The sequence below is a fragment of the Sebastes fasciatus genome, chromosome 7, assembly GCF_043250625.1.
Source record: "Sebastes fasciatus isolate fSebFas1 chromosome 7, fSebFas1.pri, whole genome shotgun sequence".
Taxonomy (NCBI): Eukaryota; Metazoa; Chordata; class Actinopteri; order Perciformes; family Sebastidae; genus Sebastes; species Sebastes fasciatus.
The window spans coordinates 31676739-31699432 of NC_133801.1; the positions used below are offsets into that span (position 1 = coordinate 31676739).

At 35.5% G+C, this 22694-nt stretch overlaps 1 protein-coding gene across 5 annotated transcripts in view; it reads right to left on the reverse strand.

The window, feature by feature from the left end:
- The window catches only part of LOC141770604 (serine/threonine-protein kinase DCLK1-like), a 29631-nt gene extending 20203 nt beyond the window's left edge, over nt 1–9428 (reverse strand). For 2 of the 5 annotated variants that reach the window (XM_074640310.1, XM_074640309.1), the window contains exons 1-3: nt 9203–9425; nt 8422–8794; nt 7840–8186 (exon numbers count right to left, since the gene is read on the reverse strand). In XM_074640310.1, the coding sequence (XP_074496411.1) occupies nt 7840–8186; nt 8422–8782 (708 nt within the window). In that variant the 5' untranslated portion in view covers nt 8783–8794; nt 9203–9425. Of the gene's footprint in view, nt 1–7839; nt 8187–8421; nt 8795–9202 lie in introns of all 5 variants that reach the window. The other 3 variants (XM_074640313.1, XM_074640311.1, XM_074640312.1) reach the window with 2 other exon arrangements.
- Between the last annotated feature and the right edge of the window lie 13266 nt (nt 9429–22694).

The window sequence follows — 22694 nt, forward strand, 5'->3', positions numbered from 1 at the left end:
ATCTATTTCAGGTCATCTCAGTGTACAAGAGAGAAATCCATGAAAGAACAACCACTGGATTAAAGCTAGAGGACTGCAGTTGAGCAGAAAGGCTGGCCAAGGTACAAAGGGAAAATAAATGTTACAGTATGTGCAGCATATGAATAATGGAATTAACATTTCTTTCTACTGGTGTATCAGCCTGGTTGCATATGAGCATGTATCTAGGGTAATTACTAAGAAAGGAAAAGCTGCTTTTAAACCTGTTGGATTTTATTCAGTACAGTCTATGACAATGGTGTTTCCATCCCTTGTGAGAGATTAAGTTAATTGCCCTCTATTGTTTTGGACTATTCAATGTAAAATCATGTTAAAACATACTTTAAACAGCAGTCATCCATTCAGGAAGCCAATCGACACGGCCAATCGAACAAAGACACAATGAGCATATTGTTCCTCAAATGTAAGCATTTTTACAGTTCATTCGATCTTTTGGCCCAAACTGATTCCACAAAATAAGCCTAAAATCTTTGAAATTGTAATAAATTTGTATACGGTAGGAAGTTAAATATTACCTTTGATGTTTAGGAACTTTTGTTAAAATACATGGTTACCATAAATCCTTTAATCTCAATAATAACAGAGAGAAATATAAATTATAATCGTTTTCACTTTTCTACAAAGAGAAACTAGATGACTGAGTTGATGCATTTGCTGCTCTCATTAAAACAGAAGCCCATCACAGCGGATGCAGTGTCATAAATAAATGAAGATGCTGATGGAGTCCTGACCTTCTCCTCAAAAGGGTTATTGATGTGCTTAACTACAGCAGTGCGCCAGGGAATGTTTTCATTTCCTCTACAGAAGGATGGACTCAGCAAAAATTCTATCAACAAAAATGCGATCCATTATTGATATTAGTTATTAAGCGGACATTTATCTTGTCTTGAATAAACTGTTAAATTACATGTACCGGATTAGAAATTATAGATTTATGAATGATGGGTTTTGTTAAATGTTGCTATTGATTAAAACAAACAATGCAAGTAGTACTCAGAAAGTGCAGATTGTCAGTTAAGACACAATGATTGCGTCCTTATAATGGAGTTGAGGGCAAAAAAGTTTATAAAACCGAAATGTGAAAAATCAAAACAACCAATTGCAAACATCTAATATGTACATACATTATTAATTGTCTCATCATTAAGAACCATGGAGAGTTCAGCAGGAGTCTAATAAAAATACTTAAGTGCTTAGACCGAGCAAAGAAGGACAGACAAGAAAGCCACCACAGTCCGTCAACCCGGCTGCCCTTTAACCATATATTAAATGTTAGGTTTTCTTCCGCCTTAGTTATGAATGTGAAAATATTCTGGTATTCATTGTTCAAATTGCAGATTATTTTGAAAGAAATATATATATTAAAATGGTCAATAATTAAGGGAATATAGTATAGCTTTGATATTCTTTATCCAAAATATTGAAATGCTGGATTATCCACCAAACAAATGGATTGGAAGTACTTTTTCTGCAGGTTACAGATAAACCAAACAGCCAAAGGTCATTCTGCCATGAAATCTTCTAATAAAAATTGAGCACAGAGGGGGGTTTAATATGGTCATTTTCTCTGCAGATAGCCCCCTCTGACAGCCCCAGCCCCCCACCCCTCCTCCAAGAGTGTGAGATCCCAAAGGGAGGAGAGCTGCACAGCCGTTGCCAAGGAGACCAGACAGAATCACAGCTGAGTTTGAGACGATGAGAGGGACACGGCTGCTTTAAGATTCCCTGTCAGATCCTATCATGAGCATTGGACAGTACAAACTGCAGACAATAGAACAATGTCACCATCAGTCTACGCAAGACGGAGTAACATAGAACACCTTGTCACTATGAAGACGTGGGTTGAAATCAGGCTTCAGACCTTTGGTGAATGTCATCCCCTATAACTCCCAATTTCGCTCTTAAAACTGTCTAACAACAACAAATAATGGCCAAAAGTTTAAAGCTGGATAATAAGCAATCTGAGTAGAAAGAGGTGACATAGTTCCACAATAGGCTCTGAGATCTAATCAATGGTGCACACCCTATTAACAACAAAAGTGTAAAAATGACAAAATATAGATTGTTTCATGTAAGGTCTTGAGCCCCTCTTTATCTTTTATATGTAACACTTAAATAACACACATTAAATTAATATTAATCATCTGAAATACTAGGAAATAGGAAACCTCAAACTTATAATGGAGCAGCATATCTAGGGCAATCATGACTGTGTTGCTTTATATCGATTACTTATGCCTGCTGGCTCAGTGACACAGCAGCTCCATCAGGCCTACCATCCCCCTAATGCCCGCACACACCCTCCTTGCAGTCCTGGAGCATCCTGTGCAAATATTGATCGCCAGGTTTTTATCTGTGTGTTGCTTGTGAAGAAAACACAATGGGAGGTATGCATGCTTTAGAAGCTAATCAATCGGAGCCATGGTAAAGACGATAGATTTAACACAAGACACAAACTGGTAATAAAACCAGCTCTACCAGTGGACAGGTGGAGCTCTCCAGGGTGCTGAATCTCCCCTTTGAAGTGCAAGACAGAACACAGCAGCGTCACTCAGCATGTCAGCGAGAAACATGACTCATCTTCACATGCTATTTTCAAATGGTTCTAGTTTAATCTACATGAACTGCCCTTATGCACAGTTTGAGAACATGCTTTACTTTTTTATTTTACACTGTAGGAATAAGAACGTCCAGTAGAAAGAGGAGGGTATGTAAACTAGTATATTCACAGACAAACATCATCCAATATTCAAATTGTGTCTGCTGCAGAATTCTGTGACATAACTGCATTTGCTGCAAAGACAGATTAGAGTAATTGCTGCGTTAAAAATTGCAAGTCAGCACTATGAAGACGTCCATAAGGACATATTAAAGCACACATGAGCCATAACACCAGCCCCCACATTTTCAGTATTCCTAATCACAATGTCCTAGTCTTGAGTTTCTATATTTAGCCCTTAGTAGTTCTACCAGTGTCTGACTTTGGCAGCAGAAAAAGGTTTGTATCACCATAATATGGGAAATGTCATGAAATGTTAGTAGACTTTGAAATACAGCATAACATGATATTATGTGTCAACATATGTAAAATATATGTTAAATTGCCAAGAAATGATCATGAAGTAGGATTGTCATTAACTGTAATTAAAATGATTTAACAATGTTAAATTGAATTAATGCAGATCCTAAATTTCCTATAAACATATCTCACAGTACTCATTTGAAATGCTGTAAAGTTTCTGCTGTATTCTAATTAAAGTAATACAGCAACTTCCAGTTTAACTCCAGCATAATTCGTAGCCTCCCAGAACAAAAACAAGAAAACAGAAAAATTCTTCTCTACACCAAATGCAGAACACTGAGCAAGTCCTTGTTCTGTGTTTAACAGCCAAGTCACAGCAGTAGGTGAGAGGAAAGCCAGACAGCCTCCCTATCTCCTTCATCCGTCTTTCTCCCCTTTAGTTACAGTGAAAGATTTAAAAATAGCATTTGCAGCAGTTTGAGCATACTTTATTCCATCAACAGCAAAAAAGTAATAGTTACTTACTAGTAATAATATTTTTTTTACATTAAATAACAAGAAAATCACTATAATATACAAGTCACTATGCATTTGCACCAGAAGGTAGTTAGTATTTCTATTGTTAATATTTTAAATACCATCTCTGCCAGGTCTCCTAAAACAAAATTTTTTATGTTTATGTCACTGAACTGGAGGAAAACATCATTTGATCATCATTTTAAATCGCTTTGTGAAATACAATTGACTTTATAAATATGGCCAGTATGCATCATGCAGAAAAGCCATCTGTGGTATGAGCAGAGACTAAAAGACATTCATTGTGGGCACACACAGGCCAAACCAGGAAATGGCAGAGTCAAGGTCAACATGAAGAAATAAAATGGAAAACCTACATTTAAGGTTTTGCTCTCTGGCACATAGGGCACCATGCATGTCATAACCAGTACCACTTCCACTCTGTATCTAGTTTCTAAAGCATGAATGGGCCATTTACCATATCTACGGATACATTATTTTACCATGGAGAACTAAGCCTCTGCTTTCGTGCATTGATGTCAAGCCAGGCTCTATCCTCGGGTGGCTATGTTGACATCTATTTCAACAAGAAGTGTTGACTCTAAAACACAGAAGTTAGCGGTGTACATAATACAATTAGAGTGCAGCAGAGCCATATCCATTACAGCGGGGATTGGAATCCCATGGCCTAAGTCTACTCAGACGTACTCCGTCATGCAAATCATTTTCTCTGCTCCATCCCACACACACAACAGCAGGATTGCACCAGGCAATGGCATGTTACTTGCCTCAAAGGACCTTGTCTACAGATTGTCTTTTCCTCTGTTGCTTTCTCTCCACCTTATATGTTTGTGCTACTTTCAGTGTGAACAATGTTTTATAAATCATCAGTCATCTGAGGTTTATCAAATGCAGCCAAAGACCATTAACTTGGCAGTGCCCATTTGGCCAAGGATCACAGCCATCAAGCAGAGCCACCCGCTAAGCAGATCCACTAATAGAAACATGAATCATGAGTCTAAAATAAATGTGAATAAACAGAAATCCTCTGTCCATTACTTTTGCAGTAGAAGAATCAAGAGGGATAAATGTGACTGAATGAGAATATCATCAGAAATTATAATATTAATGTCAAAGCTGCAGCAAATACACTGATACAAAAAAATACATAACAAGCAGTTATACCATTTTAAGTAAATACATAGGCTAATCTGGTGGTTGTGTTCATAAAACAAACTTGCTAGAATGAATTGTTTCCACAGAATGTCATTGTCTCAGGACCAGCAGCACAAGGAGGTCATTTACCAAAGGTTAAACACCCATGAAAACGGGCCCTTTGATGCCAACGGGTGCTTATTTGGCCATCTGGAGTCCCAACATGACAAAAAGTACAAAAAGCAGGTAAACTAGAGCACAGAGCTGCACTGCCAAGCACATAACACAACAGCTTATTAGGAAAGCATTGATGAGATCAAAACCACCAAAACTGAATAAGCAACGATACCTGGTAAATACCTGATGTGAGAGACAAATGCAGAACCATAGAAAGAACTTCTAATGTTTCACGTAGCATACAAGATGGACATTTATCTTTGATCTATTGCAATTTTATGTCCATTTATGCTAAGCTAAACAATCTGTATTCCTAAAACAATTTAGAGGATTTGTGAAGGCAGATTTGTTTGTTGGTATGAAAATCCCCAACTGTTCCCTCTAAACACCCCTACAGAATGGGTCCTATCCAGGGATTTATATCTGAGCCATGTGCTCCATCTTGCCGCCATGTGTATCAAAAAGGCTGACAGACCAAGCACTGCATCTATGAACCCTCTCACACTACACCTACAGTCCTGACATCACTACTGCACTGCTCTGCCGCAGAGGCTGTTCCTTAGCAACCAGCTCAGGAAACCATGTCACCATAGAAACCATCAGAGGAAAAAAAAAGAAATTCATAATATTTTGTGATGAGGATGCTAATGTAGAGTGCAGGTGATAGAGTTTATGAATAGGTTTACAGTAGTTAAAGAGCTGATTATTTCTGTGGGATGTTTTGTAACTAATTTGCTCAGTCAGCTTTATGTGCAGTTGCCACATAAGAGTTATCCATTCATATTAACCCATACAGGCCCACATCCCCTGTAATTGTGATCATATTTAGAATAATAATTAATGTATGCTTACAATGTAGTGTGAAATATTGCACTTGCTCCAAGATGTCACCAAAGTATAATAATGGCTCCTGTCCAGAAAGCTCAATTCAATGTACACATATATATGTATATAAAATCCAAGCAGCTTGTTATTTAGGTGTGTCTATTACTAACTCAATAAGTGAATCTACTGTAACCATTCAATGAGATGGAGTCCTAGAAACCCATTTCTTGTAATACATTTAGCAAATATTCCCAGTTGACTGGCTGTGTCTCTCTGTGGGTAAGGAAGCAATTCTCAGAGACATGATTAACAGAGGAAAAGTTCTATTTCTTCTAAAACCTCAACATTCACTCACTGTGTTAGATAAACTCAGCCTGGGTTGAAGGAAATGTGTACCAAGTCTGCCTTATGTGCAGTGTGCTGATGTAAGATTCCTATGCGAGATACAGTATCAACAGCAGAATACCAGTCTCCCCAACTAAATGTATCTAGGTACTGCACACAGCCAAGCTATGAACAGATAAGCAAAGGTCATGCCAGTCTCCTTTGACTTCTATCCTATAATTAATATATCAATGGTGGGAAAGTGGTGTAATATAATGGCACTCTCTCTCAGGTATAGAGCACTTAAGGTTGTCCTGGCTGCTTTGTTCCATGACTTTCAAATACAAACATCCAGTCCAAAAGCTTTCATTTGAAATAAGCATACTACAAATTAGAATATGGGCTATATATTAATATTATTATTATTATTATTATTATATTAACTAGCAGTAGCACTGCTATGCAAGCTACTGAAGGTACACTGAATGTATACACTGGCTGATTTTGCTTTGTAATGATTGTAACAGTGAATAAAGACCCACCCGGCTTTACAGGAACAGTGTTTTTCCTTAATTTCATTGTCTTCTGTCTCAATCACCAGGTGATGTGGTGGTTCACTTTAACACTGTGATCTGTAGGCTTTAGATTCTATCTTTTTAACCCGTTTTCGCTGCTGAATTAGTTTGACATCCTGAAATATCCTCCAAACGCATATTGGAAATCCTTCTCTCTGAAATCGCCTTTTTCCAAAAATTAGCTAGATATTTATGCAGAGAGTGCAGTTAGTAACATTGTGGGCTCTATGCAGCTCTGACAGCTTGACAGAGTAGCAGCAGGGGGCGGGGCTTAGCAAAGGGTCAATTAGGTTTCTTTTTCAAAAATGCAGATTTACTACTGTTGGTTACAAATGGGCAAGCTGTACCAGCTTGTACCAACTGCTTCACCAAATGTTTCCTCTCTAAAGGAAGGAGAACAAGTAGAGAAGTAAAGGGAGCACTGAAAGTCATACACAGACAAAGGTAGGGCTAAGTCCTATGTGACTTTCGGAAAGCAGATATGATTCCTTGGTAGACACTATATCACATAGTGGGCCTCATGCAGGAAGCGATATACAAACAAAATTCCTCTGATTTTTGCTTGTAAAATGTCTGGGCTAAATAAATAATATTGACTATAAAAACCCTTGGATGATATTGCGTGGCTTACATTCTGCTCTTTGATGCTTTTCGACTTTCCTGAAAAAGCCAGTATTGACGTGCTGGAAAATCACATTTACTTTGTTAAAGTTTATTTAACAGTACCAGTAAAAATGGGATTCATTGTTCAGCACACCTGGGTAAGAGTAGATTTGGATGGTTAAGAATGTTTGGTGCATTTGGTGTTGACTTTGTCTCTTAAGAGAAAATAAGAGCAACTTAAGAGAATGTTGCTGCATGAGGCCCTATGTTTCATACATGCATGTTATAGCTAGCTATACAACGTAATATGGGTTGTGTACTTCAGAAGATAGTAACATCACACACAGCTATGTGTATGTGTCATTCACCACAATATATTACAATCTTATTTTTTCTTTTATATAAGTAATTGACAGTTTAGGCCTCTTTTCAATATAAAATTTGTTGTTGGTCAAAAAAAATTATAACAAAAAACAAATTATTTTATCTATCCATTGTGAAATGTAATTTATATCCTATGTACCCAACATGCTTTTAATATTAGAAGTCTGAAATATGTGAGGTTCCCAGAATCACCACTACAAATGATAATTTAACACTCACCATCTTGCCGTCAACAGTATATAGCCTTTTGACGCTTCCAGAGTCCAGCTTGATGGCGTCTGTGACGTCAGTCATGACTTGCTCAAAGGAGTGTGCCGTCTTCTTGTTGAGCAAGATCCGCACAGCCTTGCGAGGCTTTACACCACTGCGGACAATGGTTACCAGTTTGGGCTTAATAAAGTCCTTGGTCTCTCTGTTTTCTGGGGATCCAGTCTTGGCGCTACCAAGGGAAGACGGGTCACGGATGGACAGAGCAGTCCTGGCACCAACTGCCCAGTTGGGATTTACATTCTTTGTGTAGTCCAGCATCTTGTAGGGCTCTATGGATGCACAAACATAGCTCTCCCCTGCAGAAGATCAAGGCACAATAAGAGATTTTCTATTTTCCCACGGATCACATGATAGTCTAACACTGGCTTATTCTGCTCTACAAGACTGAGGAAGTCATGCATTTTGTTTTGATCTAAATCAGCTATTAATATTGGTGGAGTTTGTGACTTAAGCTAATTGATCTCACATAACTCAATATAAAAATAAATTACCAAAAAAATAAACTTACAACAATTCAGGAACACTACTCACCTTCCACCAGCTGGTCCATGCTGGTGATCTTTGCTAACCCATCAACGGTATATATGGTCCGCACCCCTTGTGGCAAGTTGACATTATCTGACAGAGATCTTGTGAGGTCAGCCAGGAGTGCTTCTATAGACCTAAATCTATCCTGAGAAATGGCATACACAATCCCGTTGAAGTAGCGGTCCCCATTGCGGTAGAAACGAACCTTCTTGGCCTTCTTCTCTGAGGTCAGTGCTTGCAGTGTCCTGGTTCTGTACAGGCTGCAGTGAGCACTATGAGTGGGACTGGGAAGCCCATTCCCTCTTGAGCCCCTTCGGGTATATCTCTGAGCCTTGTCCCGCTCATCGAAGTGCTCCAGCTCCATGACTGTGCAGTGCTATTAAACCATAAATAATACAGAGAGAATGCTTACTATTTGAATAAGCCAACTTGAATTTATATAATACAATAGAGCAATTAGGCTCTCTGACAGTTGTTTACACTCCTGATACAGCATTGATGCAAGCTTTGATGCTGCTACTGCTGCTGCAGCTCATACACACATTATGAAGTAACATGTCACACCCATTTCATGCTCCCTGGTGTGTCTCAATTCAATCTTTACAGCAATGAAATTAACGCGCATTTGCAGCGGATAGTAAAACATCAACAGTATAAGCTGGTTAGCAATTTCAGCTGAAAACGTATTAATAGGTAAACAATAAATATATATAGCCTATAATACAGGGGGAAAAAAACTGTATAGAACATATGGATATTATTTTCCTGGTGCAATCTCTCTTACCTTTGAGGTCAGGACAGATGCAATAAAAGGTTTTTTTCTGTAAGCAGAACTTGTTTCAATGAATCATTTATTCATTTGACGCCTTCTAGATGAACCATGCGTCCCTTTGTTGCCCTGTGATGGTGCTCTGTCTTCCTGCTCGCCTGCCGTGTGTCTACTCTGCTGTGTGCTCGCATGCAGAGAGGAGGCAGGGCTGTAGCCGGTGTCCTCCACCCTCCTCCACCCTCCCCTCCCCATCTCTACTCCTCCACTCTGCCATTGCAGTGATTTACATCGGACCGCTCGGGTGTCTGCACTCCGCGTGCACGTTGCTATTAAGAGCGCGCCCCCGCAGAAACCTCAATGCGTGTTTAGCTGAGCTATATGATGCGCGTTCACAATGACCTGCTTTAATAACTCATACTGTGATACTCAAGTGCATATTAATAAAACAAATCCAATTATCGCCATTCACTAATTAGCACACAAGGGCAAGAAAGCGTTTAATTAGCTTAAAGCTACCACTCTAGTTTGTTTCTGGTTGGCTGGCAGCTGTTCCCCAAACATTAACCTTACTTTAGCACAACGCTAGCTAACTCATTTAGCAAACTGACTCTATGGGTTAAAGTGAAAACATACATATTAAATGAACAACGATTCACCTGCTCTCACATTAAATGTTCCATTTTGTGTAATTAAGTTAACTTACCACTTTCAATGATTACGTGAAGTTGGCGTCAGCTAACGTTAGTTAGCTAGTCTTCAGTTCATAAACTACGTCATTAACGTTAGTTAGCTAGTCTTCAGTTCATAAACTACGTCATTAACGTTAGTTAGCTAGTCTACAGTTCCTAAACTACGTCATCAACGTTAGTTAGCTGGTCTTCAGTTCATAAACTACGTCATTAACGTTAGTTAGCTAGTCTTCAGTTCATAAACTACGTCATTAACGTTAGTTAGCTAGTCTTCAGTTCATAAAGTAAGTCATTAATGTTAGTTAGCTAGTCTTCAGTTCATAAAGTAAGTCATTAACGTTAGTTAGCTAGTCTTCAGTTCATAAAGTAAGTCATTAACGTTAGTTAGCTAGTCTTCAGTTCATAAACTACGTCATTAACGTTAGTTAGCTAGTCTTCAGTTCATAAAGTAAGTCATTAACGTTAGTTAGCTAGTCTTCAGTTCATAAAGTAAGTCATTAACGTTAGTTAGCTAGTCTTCAGTTAAACTACGTCATTAACGTTAGTTAGCTAGTCCTCAGTTCATAGAGTAAGTCATTAACGTTAGTTAGCTAGTCTTCAGTTCATAAAGTAAGTCATTAACGTTAGTTAGCTAGCCTTCAGTTCATAAACTACGTCATTAACGTTAGTTAGCTAGTCTTCAGTTAATAAACTACGTCATTAACGTTAGTTAGCTAGTCTTCAGTTAAACTACGTCATTAACGTTAGTTAGCTAATCTTCAGTTCATAAACTACGTCATTAACGTTAGTTAGCTAGCCTTCAGTTCATAAAGTAAGTCATTAACGTTAGTTAGCTAGCCTTCAGTTCATAAACTACGTCATTAACGTTAGTTAGCTAGTCTTCAGTTCATAAAGTAAGTCATTAACGTTAGTTAGCTAGCCTTCAGTTCATAAATTACGTCATTAACGTTAGTTAGCTAGTCTTCAGTTCATAAAGTAAGTCATTAACGTTAGTTAGCTAGTCTTCAGTTCATAAAGTAAGTCATTAACGTTAGTTAGCTAGCCTTCAGTTCATAAACTACGTCATTAACGTTAGTTAGCTAGTCTTCAGTTCATAAAGTAAGTCATTAACGTTAGTTAGCTAGTCTTCAGTTCATAAAGTAAGTCATTAACGTTAGTTAGCTAGTCTTCAGTTCATAAACTACGTCATTAATGTTAGTTAGCTAGTCTTCAGTTCATAAACTACGTCATTAACGTTAGTTAGCTAGTCTTCAGTTCATAAAGTAAGTCATTAACGTTAGTTAGCTAGTCTTCAGTTAATAAACTACGTCATTAATGTTAGTTAGCTAGTCTTCAGTTAATAAACTACGTCATTAACGTTAGTTAGCTAGTCTTCAGTTAATAAACTATGTCATTAACGTTAGTTAGCTAGCCTTCAGTTCATAAACTATGTCATTAACGTTAGTTAGCTAGTCTTCAGTTAATAGACTACGTCATTAACGTTAGTTAGCTAGTCTTCAGTTCATAAACTACGTCATTAACGTTAGTTAGCTAGTCTTCAGTTCATAAAGTAAGTCATTAATGTTAGTTAGCTAGTCTTCAGTTCATAAAGTAAGTCATTAACGTTAGTTAGCTAGTCTTCAGTTCATAAAGTAAGTCATTAACGTTAGTTAGCTAGTCTTCAGTTCATAAACTACGTCATTAACGTTAGTTAGCTAGTCTTCAGTTCATAAAGTAAGTCATTAACGTTAGTTAGCTAGTCTTCAGTTCATAAAGTAAGTCATTAACGTTAGTTAGCTAGTCTTCAGTTAAACTACGTCATTAACGTTAGTTAGCTAGTCCTCAGTTCATAGAGTAAGTCATTAACGTTAGTTAGCTAGTCTTCAGTTCATAAAGTAAGTCATTAACGTTAGTTAGCTAGCCTTCAGTTCATAAACTACGTCATTAACGTTAGTTAGCTAGTCTTCAGTTAATAAACTACGTCATTAACGTTAGTTAGCTAGTCTTCAGTTAAACTACGTCATTAACGTTAGTTAGCTAATCTTCAGTTCATAAACTACGTCATTAACGTTAGTTAGCTAGCCTTCAGTTCATAAAGTAAGTCATTAACGTTAGTTAGCTAGCCTTCAGTTCATAAACTACGTCATTAACGTTAGTTAGCTAGTCTTCAGTTCATAAAGTAAGTCATTAACGTTAGTTAGCTAGCCTTCAGTTCATAAATTACGTCATTAACGTTAGTTAGCTAGTCTTCAGTTCATAAAGTAAGTCATTAACGTTAGTTAGCTAGTCTTCAGTTCATAAAGTAAGTCATTAACGTTAGTTAGCTAGCCTTCAGTTCATAAACTACGTCATTAACGTTAGTTAGCTAGTCTTCAGTTCATAAAGTAAGTCATTAACGTTAGTTAGCTAGTCTTCAGTTCATAAAGTAAGTCATTAACGTTAGTTAGCTAGTCTTCAGTTCATAAACTACGTCATTAATGTTAGTTAGCTAGTCTTCAGTTCATAAACTACGTCATTAACGTTAGTTAGCTAGTCTTCAGTTCATAAAGTAAGTCATTAACGTTAGTTAGCTAGTCTTCAGTTAATAAACTACGTCATTAATGTTAGTTAGCTAGTCTTCAGTTAATAAACTACGTCATTAACGTTAGTTAGCTAGTCTTCAGTTAATAAACTATGTCATTAACGTTAGTTAGCTAGCCTTCAGTTCATAAACTATGTCATTAACGTTAGTTAGCTAGTCTTCAGTTAATAGACTATGTCATTAACGTTAGTTAGCTAGTCTTCCGTTCATAAAGTAAGTCATTAACGTTAGTTAGCTAGTCTTCAGTTCATAAAGTAAGTCATTAAAGTTAGTTAGCTAGCCTTCAGTTCATGAAACTACGTCATTAACGTTAGTTAGCTAGTCTTCAGTTAATAAGCTACGTCATTAACGTTAGTTAGCTAGTCTTCAGTTAATAAACTACGTCATTAACGTTAGTTAGCTAGTCTTCAGTTCATAAAGTAAGTCATTAACGTTAGTTAGCTAGCCTTCAGTTCATAAATTACGTCATTAACGTTAGTTAGCTAGTCTTCAGTTCATAAAGTAAGTCATTAACGTTAGTTAGCTAGTCTTCAGTTCATAAAGTAAGTCATTAACGTTAGTTAGCTAGCCTTCAGTTCATAAACTACGTCATTAACGTTAGTTAGCTAGTCTTCAGTTCATAAAGTAAGTCATTAACGTTAGTTAGCTAGTCTTCAGTTCATAAAGTAAGTCATTAACGTTAGTTAGCTAGTCTTCAGTTCATAAACTACGTCATTAATGTTAGTTAGCTAGTCTTCAGTTCATAAACTACGTCATTAACGTTAGTTAGCTAGTCTTCAGTTCATAAAGTAAGTCATTAACGTTAGTTAGCTAGTCTTCAGTTAATAAACTACGTCATTAATGTTAGTTAGCTAGTCTTCAGTTAATAAACTACGTCATTAACGTTAGTTAGCTAGTCTTCAGTTAATAAACTATGTCATTAACGTTAGTTAGCTAGCCTTCAGTTCATAAACTATGTCATTAACGTTAGTTAGCTAGTCTTCAGTTAATAGACTATGTCATTAACGTTAGTTAGCTAGTCTTCCGTTCATAAAGTAAGTCATTAACGTTAGTTAGCTAGTCTTCAGTTCATAAAGTAAGTCATTAAAGTTAGTTAGCTAGCCTTCAGTTCATGAAACTACGTCATTAACGTTAGTTAGCTAGTCTTCAGTTAATAAGCTACGTCATTAACGTTAGTTAGCTAGTCTTCAGTTAATAAACTACGTCATTAACGTTAGTTAGCTAGTCTTCAGTTCATAAAGTAAGTCATTAACGTTAGTTAGCTAGTCTTCAGTTCATAAACTACGTCATTAACGTTAGTTAGCTAGTCCTCAGTTCATAAAGTAAGTCATTAACGTTAGTTAGCTAGTCTTCAGTTCATAAACTACGTCATTAACGTTAGTTAGCTAGTCTTCAGTTCATAAAGTAAGTCATTAACGTTAGTTAGCTAGTCCTCAGTTCATAGAGTAAGTCATTAACGTTAGTTAGCTAGTCTTCAGTTCATAAAGTAAGTCATTAACGTTAGTTAGCTAGCCTTCAGTTCATAAACTACGTCATTAACGTTAGTTAGCTAATCTTCAGTTAATAAACTACGTCATTAACGTTAGTTAGCTAGTCTTCAGTTAAACTACATCATTAACGTTAGTTAGCTAGTCTTCAGTTCATAAACTACGTCATTAACGTTAGTTAGCTAGCCTTCAGTTCATAAAGTAAGTCATTAACGTTAGTTAGCTAGCCTTCAGTTCATAAACTACGTCATTAACGTTAGTTAGCTAGTCTTCAGTTCATAAAGTAAGTCATTAACGTTAGTTAGCTAGCCTTCAGTTCATAAACTACGTCATTAACGTTAGTTAGCTAGTCTTCAGTTCATAAAGTAAGTCATTAACGTTAGTTAGCTAGTCTTCAGTTCATAAAGTAAGTCATTAACGTTAGTTAGCTAGCCTTCAGTTCATAAACTACGTCATTAACGTTAGTTAGCTAGTCTTCAGTTCATAAAGTAAGTCATTAACGTTAGTTAGCTAGTCTTCAGTTCATAAAGTAAGTCATTAACGTTAGTTAGCTAGTCTTCAGTTCATAAACTACGTCATTAACGTTAGTTAGCTAGTCTTCAGTTCATAAAGTAAGTCATTAACGTTAGTTAGCTAGTCTTCAGTTAATAAACTACGTCATTAACGTTAGTTAGCTAGTCTTCAGTTAATAAACTACGTCATTAACGTTAGTTAGCTAGTCTTCAGTTAATAAACTATGTCATTAACGTTAGTTAGCTAGCCTTCAGTTCATAAACTACGTCATTAACGTTAGTTAGCTAGTCTTCAGTTAATAAACTACGTCATTAACGTTAGTTAGCTAGTCTTCCGTTCATAAAGTAAGTCATTAACGTTAGTTAGCTAGTCTTCAGTTCATAAAGTAAGTCATTAAGGTTAGTTAGCTAGCCTTCAGTTCATAAACTACGTCATTAACGTTAGTTAGCTAGTCTTCAGTTAATAAGCTACGTCATTAACGTTAGTTAGCTAGTCGTCAGTTAATAAACTACGTCATTAACGTTAGTTAGCTAGTCTTCAGTTCATAAAGTAAGTCATTAACGTTAGTTAGCTAGTCTTCAGTTCATAAACTACGTCATTAACGTTAGTTAGCTAGTCCTCAGTTCATAAAGTAAGTCATTAACGTTAGTTAGCTAGTCTTCAGTTCATAAAGTAAGTCATTAACATTATTAGCTAGTCTTCAGTTAATAAACTACGTCATTAACGTTAGTTAGCTAATCTTCAGTTCATAAACTACGTCATTAACGTTAGTTAGCTAGCCTTCAGTTCATAAAGTAAGTCATTAACGTTAGTTAGCTAGCCTTCAGTTCATAAACTACGTCATTAACGTTAGTTAGCTAGTCTTCAGTTCATAAAGTAAGTCATTAACGTTAGTTAGCTAGCCTTCAGTTCATAAATTACGTCATTAACGTTAGTTAGCTAGTCTTCAGTTCATAAAGTAAGTCATTAACGTTAGTTAGCTAGTCTTCAGTTCATAAAGTAAGTCATTAACGTTAGTTAGCTAGCCTTCAGTTCATAAACTACGTCATTAACGTTAGTTAGCTAGTCTTCAGTTCATAAAGTAAGTCATTAACGTTAGTTAGCTAGTCTTCAGTTCATAAAGTAAGTCATTAACGTTAGTTAGCTAGTCTTCAGTTCATAAACTACGTCATTAATGTTAGTTAGCTAGTCTTCAGTTCATAAACTACGTCATTAACGTTAGTTAGCTAGTCTTCAGTTCATAAAGTAAGTCATTAACGTTAGTTAGCTAGTCTTCAGTTAATAAACTACGTCATTAATGTTAGTTAGCTAGTCTTCAGTTAATAAACTACGTCATTAACGTTAGTTAGCTAGTCTTCAGTTAATAAACTATGTCATTAACGTTAGTTAGCTAGCCTTCAGTTCATAAACTATGTCATTAACGTTAGTTAGCTAGTCTTCAGTTAATAGACTACGTCATTAACGTTAGTTAGCTAGTCTTCAGTTCATAAAGTAAGTCATTAACGTTAGTTAGCTAGTCTTCAGTTCATAAAGTAAGTCATTAATGTTAGTTAGCTAGTCTTCAGTTCATAAAGTAAGTCATTAACGTTAGTTAGCTAGTCTTCAGTTCATAAAGTAAGTCATTAACGTTAGTTAGCTAGTCTTCAGTTCATAAACTACGTCATTAACGTTAGTTAGCTAGTCTTCAGTTCATAAAGTAAGTCATTAACGTTAGTTAGCTAGTCTTCAGTTCATAAAGTAAGTCATTAACGTTAGTTAGCTAGTCTTCAGTTAAACTACGTCATTAACGTTAGTTAGCTAGTCCTCAGTTCATAGAGTAAGTCATTAACGTTAGTTAGCTAGTCTTCAGTTCATAAAGTAAGTCATTAACGTTAGTTAGCTAGCCTTCAGTTCATAAACTACGTCATTAACGTTAGTTAGCTAGTCTTCAGTTAATAAACTACGTCATTAACGTTAGTTAGCTAGTCTTCAGTTAAACTACGTCATTAACGTTAGTTAGCTAATCTTCAGTTCATAAACTACGTCATTAACGTTAGTTAGCTAGCCTTCAGTTCATAAAGTAAGTCATTAACGTTAGTTAGCTAGCCTTCAGTTCATAAACTACGTCATTAACGTTAGTTAGCTAGTCTTCAGTTCATAAAGTAAGTCATTAACGTTAGTTAGCTAGCCTTCAGTTCATAAATTACGTCATTAACGTTAGTTAGCTAGTCTTCAGTTCATAAAGTAAGTCATTAACGTTAGTTAGCTAGTCTTCAGTTCATAAAGTAAGTCATTAACGTTAGTTAGCTAGCCTTCAGTTCATAAACTACGTCATTAACGTTAGTTAGCTAGTCTTCAGTTCATAAAGTAAGTCATTAACGTTAGTTAGCTAGTCTTCAGTTCATAAAGTAAGTCATTAACGTTAGTTAGCTAGTCTTCAGTTCATAAACTACGTCATTAATGTTAGTTAGCTAGTCTTCAGTTCATAAACTACGTCATTAACGTTAGTTAGCTAGTCTTCAGTTCATAAAGTAAGTCATTAACGTTAGTTAGCTAGTCTTCAGTTAATAAACTACGTCATTAATGTTAGTTAGCTAGTCTTCAGTTAATAAACTACGTCATTAACGTTAGTTAGCTAGTCTTCAGTTAATAAACTATGTCATTAACGTTAGTTAGCTAGCCTTCAGTTCATAAACTATGTCATTAACGTTAGTTAGCTAGTCTTCAGTTAATAGACTATGTCATTAACGTTAGTTAGCTAGTCTTCCGTTCATAAAGTAAGTCATTAACGTTAGTTAGCTAGTCTTCAGTTCATAAAGTAAGTCATTAAAGTTAGTTAGCTAGCCTTCAGTTCATGAAACTACGTCATTAACGTTAGTTAGCTAGTCTTCAGTTAATAAGCTACGTCATTAACGTTAGTTAGCTAGTCTTCAGTTAATAAACTACGTCATTAACGTTAGTTAGCTAGTCTTCAGTTCATAAAGTAAGTCATTAACGTTAGTTAGCTAGTCTTCAGTTCATAAACTACGTCATTAACGTTAGTTAGCTAGTCCTCAGTTCATAAAGTAAGTCATTAACGTTAGTTAGCTAGTCTTCAGTTCATAAACTACGTCATTAACGTTAGTTAGCTAGTCTTCAGTTCATAAAGTAAGTCATTAACGTTAGTTAGCTAGTCCTCAGTTCATAGAGTAAGTCATTAACGTTAGTTAGCTAGTCTTCAGTTCATAAAGTAAGTCATTAACGTTAGTTAGCTAGCCTTCAGTTCATAAACTACGTCATTAACGTTAGTTAGCTAATCTTCAGTTAATAAACTACGTCATTAACGTTAGTTAGCTAGTCTTCAGTTAAACTACATCATTAACGTTAGTTAGCTAGTCTTCAGTTCATAAACTACGTCATTAACGTTAGTTAGCTAGCCTTCAGTTCATAAAGTAAGTCATTAACGTTAGTTAGCTAGCCTTCAGTTCATAAACTACGTCATTAACGTTAGTTAGCTAGTCTTCAGTTCATAAAGTAAGTCATTAACGTTAGTTAGCTAGCCTTCAGGTCATAAACTACATCATTAACGTTAGTTAGCTAGTCTTCAGTTCATAAAGTAAGTCATTAACGTTAGTTAGCTAGTCTTCAGTTCATAAAGTAAGTCATTAACGTTAGTTAGCTAGCCTTCAGTTCATAAACTACGTCATTAACGTTAGTTAGCTAGTCTTCAGTTCATAAAGTAAGTCATTAACGTTAGTTAGCTAATCTTCAGTTCATAAAGTAAGTCATTAACGTTAGTTAGCTAGTCTTCAGTTCATAAACTACGTCATTAACGTTAGTTAGCTAGTCTTCAGTTCATAAAGTAAGTCATTAACGTTAGTTAGCTAGTCTTCAGTTAATAAACTACGTCATTAACGTTAGTTAGCTAGTCTTCAGTTAATAAACTACGTCATTAACGTTAGTTAGCTAGTCTTCAGTTAATAAACTATGTCATTAACGTTAGTTAGCTAGCCTTCAGTTCATAAACTACGTCATTAACGTTAGTTAGCTAGTCTTCAGTTAATAAACTACGTCATTAACGTTAGTTAGCTAGTCTTCCGTTCATAAAGTAAGTCATTAACGTTAGTTAGCTAGTCTTCAGTTCATAAAGTAAGTCATTAAGGTTAGTTAGCTAGCCTTCAGTTCATAAACTACGTCATTAACGTTAGTTAGCTAGTCTTCAGTTAATAAGCTACGTCATTAACGTTAGTTAGCTAGTCGTCAGTTAATAAACTACGTCATTAACGTTAGTTAGCTAGTCTTCAGTTCATAAAGTAAGTCATTAACGTTAGTTAGCTAGTCTTCAGTTCATAAACTACGTCATTAACGTTAGTTAGCTAGTCCTCAGTTCATAAAGTAAGTCATTAACGTTAGTTAGCTAGTCTTCAGTTCATAAAGTAAGTCATTAACATTATTAGCTAGTCTTCAGTTAATAAACTACGTCATTAACGTTAGTTAGCTAGTCTTCAGTTCATAAACTACGTCATTAACGTTAGTTAGCTAGTCTTCAGTTCATAAAGTAAGTCATTAATGTTAGTTAGCTAGTCTTCAGTTCATAAAGTAAGTCATTAACGTTAGTTAGCTAGTCTTCAGTTCATAAAGTAAGTCATTAACGTTAGTTAGCTAGTCTTCAGTTCATAAACTACGTCATTAACGTTAGTTAGCTAGTCTTCAGTTCATAAAGTAAGTCATTAACGTTAGTTAGCTAGTCTTCAGTTCATAAAGTAAGTCATTAACGTTAGTTAGCTAGTCTTCAGTTAAACTACGTCATTAACGTTAGTTAGCTAGTCCTCAGTTCATAGAGTAAGTCATTAACGTTAGTTAGCTAGTCTTCAGTTCATAAAGTAAGTCATTAACGTTAGTTAGCTAGCCTTCAGTTCATAAACTACGTCATTAACGTTAGTTAGCTAGTCTTCGGTTAATAAACTACGTCATTAACGTTAGTTAGCTAGTCTTCAGTTAAACTACGTCATTAACGTTAGTTAGCTAATCTTCAGTTCATAAACTACGTCATTAACGTTAGTTAGCTAGCCTTCAGTTCATAAAGTAAGTCATTAACGTTAGTTAGCTAGCCTTCAGTTCATAAACTACGTCATTAACGTTAGTTAGCTAGTCTTCAGTTCATAAAGTAAGTCATTAACGTTAGTTAGCTAGCCTTCAGTTCATAAACTACGTCATTAACGTTAGTTAGCTAGTCTTCAGTTCAAAAAGTAAGTCATTAACGTTAGTTAGCTAGTCTTCAGTTCATAAAGTAAGTCATTAACGTTAGTTAGCTAGCCTTCAGTTCATAAACTACGTCATTAACGTTAGTTAGCTAGTCTTCAGTTCATAAAGTAAGTCATTAACGTTAGTTAGCTAGTCTTCAGTTAATAAACTACGTCATTAATGTTAGTTAGCTAGTCTTCAGTTAATAAACTACGTCATTAACGTTATTTAGCTAGTCTTCAGTTAATAAACTATGTCATTAACGTTAGTTAGCTAGCCTTCAGTTCATAAACTACGTCATTAACGTTAGTTAGCTAGTCTTCAGTTAATAAACTACGTCATTAACGTTAGTTAGCTAGTCTTCCGTTCATAAAGTAAGTCATTAACGTTAGTTAGCTAGTCTTCAGTTCATAAAGTAAGTCATTAAAGTTAGTTAGCTAGCCTTCAGTTCATGAAACTACGTCATTAACGTTAGTTAGCTAGTCTTCAGTTAATAAGCTACGTCATTAACGTTAGTTAGCTAGTCTTCAGTTAATAAACTACGTCATTAACGTTAGTTAGCTAGTCTTCAGTTCATAAAGTAAGTCATTAACGTTAGTTAGCTAGTCTTCAGTTCATAAACTACGTCATTAACGTTAGTTAGCTAGTCCTCAGTTCATAAAGTAAGTCATTAACGTTAGTTAGCTAGTCTTCAGTTCATAAACTACGTCATTAACGTTAGTTAGCTAGTCTTCAGTTCATAAAGTAAGTCATTAACGTTAGTTAGCTAGTCCTCAGTTCATAGAGTAAGTCATTAACGTTAGTTAGCTAGTCTTCAGTTCATAAAGTAAGTCATTAACGTTAGTTAGCTAGCCTTCAGTTCATAAACTACGTCATTAACATTAGTTAGCTAGTCTTCAGTTAATAAACTACGTCATTAACGTTAGTTAGCTAGTCTTCAGTTAAACTACGTCATTAACGTTAGTTAGCTAGTCTTCAGTTCATAAACTACGTCATTAACGTTAGTTAGCTAGCCTTCAGTTCATAAAGTAAGTCATTAACGTTAGTTAGCTAGCCTTCAGTTCATAAACTACGTCATTAACGTTAGTTAGCTAGTCTTCAGTTCATAAAGTAAGTCATTAACGTTAGTTAGCTAGCCTTCAGTTCATAAACTACGTCATTAACGTTAGTTAGCTAGTCTTCAGTTCATAAAGTAAGTCATTAACGTTAGTTAGCTAGTCTTCAGTTCATAAAGTAAGTCATTAACGTTAGTTAGCTAGCCTTCAGTTCATAAACTACGTCATTAACGTTAGTTAGCTAGTCTTCAGTTCATAAAGTAAGTCATTAACGTTAGTTAGCTAGTCTTCAGTTCATAAAGTAAGTCATTAACGTTAGTTAGCTAGTCTTCAGTTCATAAACTACGTCATTAACGTTAGTTAGCTAGTCTTCAGTTCATAAACTACGTCATTAACGTTAGTTAGCTAGTCTTCAGTTCATAAAGTAAGTCATTAACGTTAGTTAGCTAGTCTTCAGTTAATAAACTACGTCATTAACGTTAGTTAGCTAGTCTTCAGTTAATAAACTACGTCATTAACGTTAGTTAGCTAGTCTTCAGTTAATAAACTATGTCATTAACGTTAGTTAGCTAGCCTTCAGTTCATAAACTACGTCATTAACGTTAGTTAGCTAGCCTTCAGTTCATAAACTACGTCATTAACGTTAGTTAGCTAGTCTTCAGTTAATAAACTACGTCATTAACGTTAGTTAGCTAGTCTTCAGTTAAACTACGTCATTAACGTTAGTTAGCTAATCTTCAGTTCATAAACTACGTCATTAACGTTAGTTAGCTAGCCTTCAGTTCATAAAGTAAGTCATTAACGTTAGTTAGCTAGCCTTCAGTTCATAAACTACGTCATTAACGTTAGTTAGCTAGTCTTCAGTTCATAAAGTAAGTCATTAACGTTAGTTAGCTAGCCTTCAGTTCATAAATTACGTCATTAACGTTAGTTAGCTAGTCTTCAGTTCATAAAGTAAGTCATTAACGTTAGTTAGCTAGTCTTCAGTTCATAAAGTAAGTCATTAACGTTAGTTAGCTAGCCTTCAGTTCATAAACTACGTCATTAACGTTAGTTAGCTAGTCTTCAGTTCATAAAGTAAGTCATTAACGTTAGTTAGCTAGTCTTCAGTTCATAAAGTAAGTCATTAACGTTAGTTAGCTAGTCTTCAGTTCATAAACTACGTCATTAATGTTAGTTAGCTAGTCTTCAGTTCATAAACTACGTCATTAACGTTAGTTAGCTAGTCTTCAGTTCATAAAGTAAGTCATTAACGTTAGTTAGCTAGTCTTCAGTTAATAAACTACGTCATTAATGTTAGTTAGCTAGTCTTCAGTTAATAAACTACGTCATTAACGTTAGTTAGCTAGTCTTCAGTTAATAAACTATGTCATTAACGTTAGTTAGCTAGCCTTCAGTTCATAAACTATGTCATTAACGTTAGTTAGCTAGTCTTCAGTTAATAGACTACGTCATTAACGTTAGTTAGCTAGTCTTCAGTTCATAAACTACGTCATTAACGTTAGTTAGCTAGTCTTCAGTTCATAAAGTAAGTCATTAATGTTAGTTAGCTAGTCTTCAGTTCATAAAGTAAGTCATTAACGTTAGTTAGCTAGTCTTCAGTTCATAAAGTAAGTCATTAACGTTAGTTAGCTAGTCTTCAGTTCATAAACTACGTCATTAACGTTAGTTAGCTAGTCTCCAGTTCATAAAGTAAGTCATTAACGTTAGTTAGCTAGTCTTCAGTTCATAAAGTAAGTCATTAACGTTAGTTAGCTAGTCTTCAGTTAAACTACGTCATTAACGTTAGTTAGCTAGTCCTCAGTTCATAGAGTAAGTCATTAACGTTAGTTAGCTAGTCTTCAGTTCATAAAGTAAGTCATTAACGTTAGTTAGCTAGCCTTCAGTTCATAAACTACGTCATTAACGTTAGTTAGCTAGTCTTCAGTTAATAAACTACGTCATTAACGTTAGTTAGCTAGTCTTCAGTTAAACTACGTCATTAACGTTAGTTAGCTAATC